We start from the raw sequence: 5,043 nt of genomic DNA on the forward strand, positions 1-5,043 counted from the left end.
TATTGCAAAAATTCAATTAGATGATAGATGTAAAGCACTAATTAATGTACTATACACAAAAAAGTGTTTAATAGAAACCGCTACAACAATCAGAAATTAATATGAAATTCAGTATTTGGAGCATAGAGATAGGGGGAAAGGACTCGTTAAACCTCAACTTCTCAGAACTTATATTTTGGACTTCATGGTGTGTGCATATGATGTCATTATGAAGAGTAAATGTTATGTATTATCAAAGTAAACTGTCACATTAAGCCTAACATAGAGTTTTAGAAATAGTGACAAAATGTAAAGACAGAAATAAAAGCAGCTTAGAAATGTAAAGTTATTCGACTTACAGCAATTAATAAGAGTTACCAACCAGGCATTTTTTATTAAAGCATACAGCGTATTACTTTTTTAAGTGTGCATTGCAACATGGCAGCATTACTTTCTGTACAACTCTGGGTAGAGCATTTGCCCTCTCATTGATTCCATTGCCTCAGGATATGAATAAAGATCTTTACCAGAGAAACTCTAAGTTCTATTTGTTTTAAAATGCTGTGATTTTAGGACCACAAAAGAACTTAATTCCCAGTTTTCTAAGTTGAGTAACACTTTAGAGAATCTTGAAAGATCTCCTGTCTATGGTTTTGTATTTATTTTCTGATTCCAAAATCTTGCTTGTTCTTCTTATCTGTCCTCCCCATTAATTCTTCAAGTTTCTTCTCCAAGTAATTCTCTAATGACTTTCGTATTGCCTTCATTTTCCTCTGATGAGTGACACAAACATGGAGTCTAGAGTAGAGAAACAAGATAATTCCAAGTGCAATATCAGTAGCCCAACCCTCTAAAACAATTATACAAATTGTATTTTTTCTTCCCTTTCTAGATAACTCTCCAAAGGTTTTCCTCATACCTCCTCCTTTTCCTCTGTTTCTACTTTTATCCCCATCAGACTTCCCTTCACTTCCTTCCTGTCAGTATCATATCCCCAAGTTTGAAGTGATTTCTTTCCCCTTCTTTCCATTGGAAGGAGGGGGAAGATTGGGCAGTCTCTTTGCTAAAGGAATGCTTAACCCAGTGTTTGGAGGGAGGAAAACTCACAGTAACAAAGCACTTCCCAGTATTACAGCTTCTGTTATCAATATCAAAAATAGCCCAATTTCTCGATTCTCATGCTTCCTTGAATCCTCTTCTGGAAGGGGTAAAAAGAAAGTGAGTTGATTAGCCATAGAATATATATGGATAACCCGTAGACACAGACAGCAGTGTGGTGATGGCCAGAAGGAAGGGGGGTTGGAGGAGGGTGGAAGGTGTAGGCAAAGGGGGGTGGTAAATGGAGGTATCTGTAACAATATATGCTGGGGCTGACCAGCAGCCCCATGAACAGATTACTCCAACACAGTTTCATTGTGGGAGAGAGGGCTAAGGGACGGCCCTGCTGAAGAAGCCCGGCAGGCAGCCTGGGTTGCCTGCCTTGTTAGGCTTTTATTGAAATTTTTATCTTTAGATACAATCAGTAGGGTGAGTAATTTTGGGCGGACACATGTTTTCACATTGTCCTCTAGGCAAGGGCATCCAGGGATTAAGCATAAGGATTCCAGTAAACACCCGAGAGGGTGGGGGAGGGAGGGGGTCTGCATATGCACAGACTTGTTTGGAAAGGTCAAGGAATAATCAGGGAAACCGCCTTCGACACTCCCCTAAATCTCCCCTAAGTTGGAATTCTGATAAACAGGGCAGGTGGCCTTCCACACACCTCCCTTTTCTAGGAATGTCCTCCTTACAACTTTCCAACCAAGTCTCTTGTGCTCCCCAACAGATGTAAACAATAAAAATAAAATAAAGTAAAAAAAGTGAGTTTTGGAGAAGAAAAATAGTAACTTGAGAACTTTATGCATAATAGAAGGTTCTTTAACCTCAAACTGTTTGCTCTGTTCACTATTTCCATCACAGTTTTCTGATTCCTGTGTTTCTGATTCCTGTGATCTTTATTATTATTAGACCCTTAGGTTCTAGGAAACTTTTGTTCTTTCTGTGTTAGCTAATTTCTCAACCTTTAGTCCAGACATTGTATTTCTCAGTCCTTAAGTCGGTCCAGTGCCTGTAGTTCATGCTGATATACAAATTTTGTTCAACATTTTGGCTTTTACTGTATTTGTAACATTAGCATGCACTGCATAGTAGGTGCTCAACAAATATTTGTTGACTAAATCAATGAATGTCTCGTTACCTTGATCACTGACCCCTCAAAATGCCACACCACATCCGTGTTACCTCCACAATACTCTCCTTTGAAGCAGTGGGTGGTGATGTGATGACAGTTCCAACAATCCAGGACAGGACCTTCATTCAGGACTGAGAAGAGAAGTAAGACAATTGGAGGGGAGCATGGCATGGCATTTCCTTAGCTCAGACATCTATGAATTCCTTCTTCCCCTAGTAAACAAGTTTCTGATGGGTCAAAACCTCCCGTAATTTAAGTCAGATCTCAGGTGAAGAAGTGGGAAAATGATGCCTTAACTACACGGGTGCTATAGTTTGTAAACTACATTTTAGGAGGCCTCTGAGCCCCTCCAAACTCTGTGAGCAATCAAAGATTTCATAAGATAGACTGTTGTCAGATGTCATTGACATTCCTTCTTGGAACCACAACTCTGGGAACTGGGTTCTCAGTGGGACAAGTAGAAGAGATCAGATCATAGAAAGCAAAGGAGATGGGAAACGGTGAGCTAATCTCAAGGCATCACATGTACTATACTCACCGCAATCTTCAGAACAAGCTAAAAGAGAATCAGAAAGGTCTAATGAGCTTAGAATCAACTTGGAGTTCTTCATATTTATACCCAGGTAGTTTTTGTCTGGTTATCCATTCAGCTCCAGCCACCCCCTAGCCATTCTAAATCTCTCTCATGTGAAACTAGATTTCTTCTCTCACCCCTCATTTCCTATTGCTCTCTCATAATGTCAGTGTTGTTAGGTAGACATATTTTATTACCAGCTTCAGAGAAGTGCTTTAATACTTCTTTCAGTTTGGATTCCAGGTTTTGGCGAACATCAAGAAGCTTGCCTTGAAGGATAAAGACACCTAAGAGCGGGTGGAAGGGACATCAGAAAATAAGGGTGGCCCTTCCCTTCAGGATTTAGTCCTGACTGTTTTGCCTTGTTTTCCCAGGGGAACTCTTTTCATATTTGCTTGGGCAAGACAGTCTTTTAACAGTGAAACAGAACCTCACCTTTCCATGTTTTATTGCTCACTTTATAAAGTTCATTCTTCAGCCATGTTCTCAAATAGACAACCCTTTGAACAGCTAGAAAAGAAAGGTAAACATACATGTTGGGGAAGAATTATATCTGTGGAGGATATTAGGTGGACCGAGGTGCTCTCTTCCATGCCTCCCTTCTCCCTTTAACCCTCAAACTCTTAGGGTCCCAAGCTTCCCTCACCCAACAGCCTAAGCATCTTGTTCCCGTGGGAGACCTTGAAGCTTAAATTGGTCATCTCTTTAATCTGCCTGTCAAGCAGTTCAATTCGGCCAGGGACTTCTAAGGGTACCAACTTTTCCAACAATGACTTAATATCCTTTATAAATCTGGGGTCACATTCCAAGCAGCCTTTGACTCCATGGAAGGCTGCCAAGGACAGAGGCAGGAGCAGGAACAGCCAAAGGTCTCCCATTGCCTTGCCACAACCGCTCTTGCCCCAACAGCAGGTTGTCCTGGCAACCAGTTCACCTAGTTCCCTTTCCTTCAAAAATCCAGGAATAAGAGCCTTGTCCTGGAGAGTTTGACTTCACCTTTCCTTCCATTTTCATCCCATTTGTAATCAATTACATTTCCCTTTGAATTTTCAGCTGTTTTCTGACTTTTATCCTTCATTCCTAAGAGAGGGAACTGCCAGCTGGGGAGCAGATACCTGAGTTCTGAGTGTAGAACATAAAGAAAGTCTGGAGCTCACACAGCAGAATTCCATGCAGGGCGATATCTCAGTAAAAGGTTTGTATTATGTTTCTCCTTTACTTGTGTCCTTAGTAAATTTCCACATCCCTCCTGACCATTGTGGTAGTGTCTCTAGGAAGAGATACATATAACCTCAGAGACTGCTTAACCAAAACTCTGCTTCTAAGTGGAGGCAAGAAAAGCCCAGAATATTGATTTCTCTGGGGTCCCAATCCCTGATGGTAACAGTATCATTGAAAACTAGCAGTAGGTATCTGTATACAATTTTTATCATTGATAATAATAATTTTGAAATAAATGAAATTTTTTGCAAATTTGGTCTAGGCTATCTTTGTAGGATGATTTTTCCTTCCATACTAAACCTTTTTACATAATTCTTCATATATATATATATGGAAGTGAAGGAGAGAGAGATAGAGACATCAGTGATGAGGGAGAATCATTGATCATCTGCTTCCTGCATGCCTCTTACTGGGGATAAAGCCTTAAACCATTAAACCAGCACATGCACCCTGACTGTGAATTGAACCATGACCTCCTGGTTCATAAGTTGAAACTCAACCACTGAGCCATACCAGCGGGGCATGTAATTCTTCTTATAAAGAGTCTGGAGCAAGAATACTAGAATAACAGTGGAGGGGTATATGATGAGTAAAAATCCAGTAACCTTTAGGCTACTTTAGCAGGCTCATCTTGAAAGTATTGATGAAGCATGTGACATATAAGAAAATAACCACAGTTATCATGGGCTGACCTTTAAGGCTACCTACATGGAAAGTAGTCAAATAAACATATGTTTCCTTCAGTTTAAGGCTCTTTAAATAAGAATGTTCTTTGTTATTTGAAGAAATTAAGGCTGCTTTGCAGACATTTTAGAGCATCAGTTACCTCTTTTCTAATATACAGGGTGTCCCCCCAAAATGTATACACACTTTAAATAATTATTAATTCCAATGGATTAAATATGAAAAAAAGAAACATCAATAGAGCTATCATAAATGTATGTGTAGACATTTTGGGGGGAGGAGACACCCTATATTGCTTATATGGCTATGAATTCCAAGAAACTAGGAAACCCTCCTAGAAACTAGGAAATACTAA

General features: G+C 39.8%; 1 protein-coding gene across 1 annotated transcript; it reads right to left on the reverse strand.

The window, feature by feature from the left end:
• Nucleotides 1-638: 638 nt before the first annotated feature.
• Nucleotides 639-3,661, reverse strand: IZUMO3 (IZUMO family member 3; the record flags this gene model as incomplete). The annotated part of the gene is made up of 7 exons (XM_079791307.1): nt 639-777; nt 1,087-1,177; nt 2,260-2,340; nt 2,748-2,765; nt 2,981-3,070; nt 3,219-3,293; nt 3,430-3,661. 7 exons carry the CDS (start codon nt 3,659-3,661, stop codon nt 639-641), a joined length of 726 nt encoding a protein of 241 aa, XP_079647433.1.
• Between the last annotated feature and the right edge of the window lie 1,382 nt (nt 3,662-5,043).

Source organism: Cnephaeus nilssonii, assembly GCF_951640355.1.
Source record: "Cnephaeus nilssonii genome assembly, chromosome: 14".
Classification (NCBI taxonomy): domain Eukaryota; kingdom Metazoa; phylum Chordata; class Mammalia; order Chiroptera; family Vespertilionidae; genus Cnephaeus; species Cnephaeus nilssonii.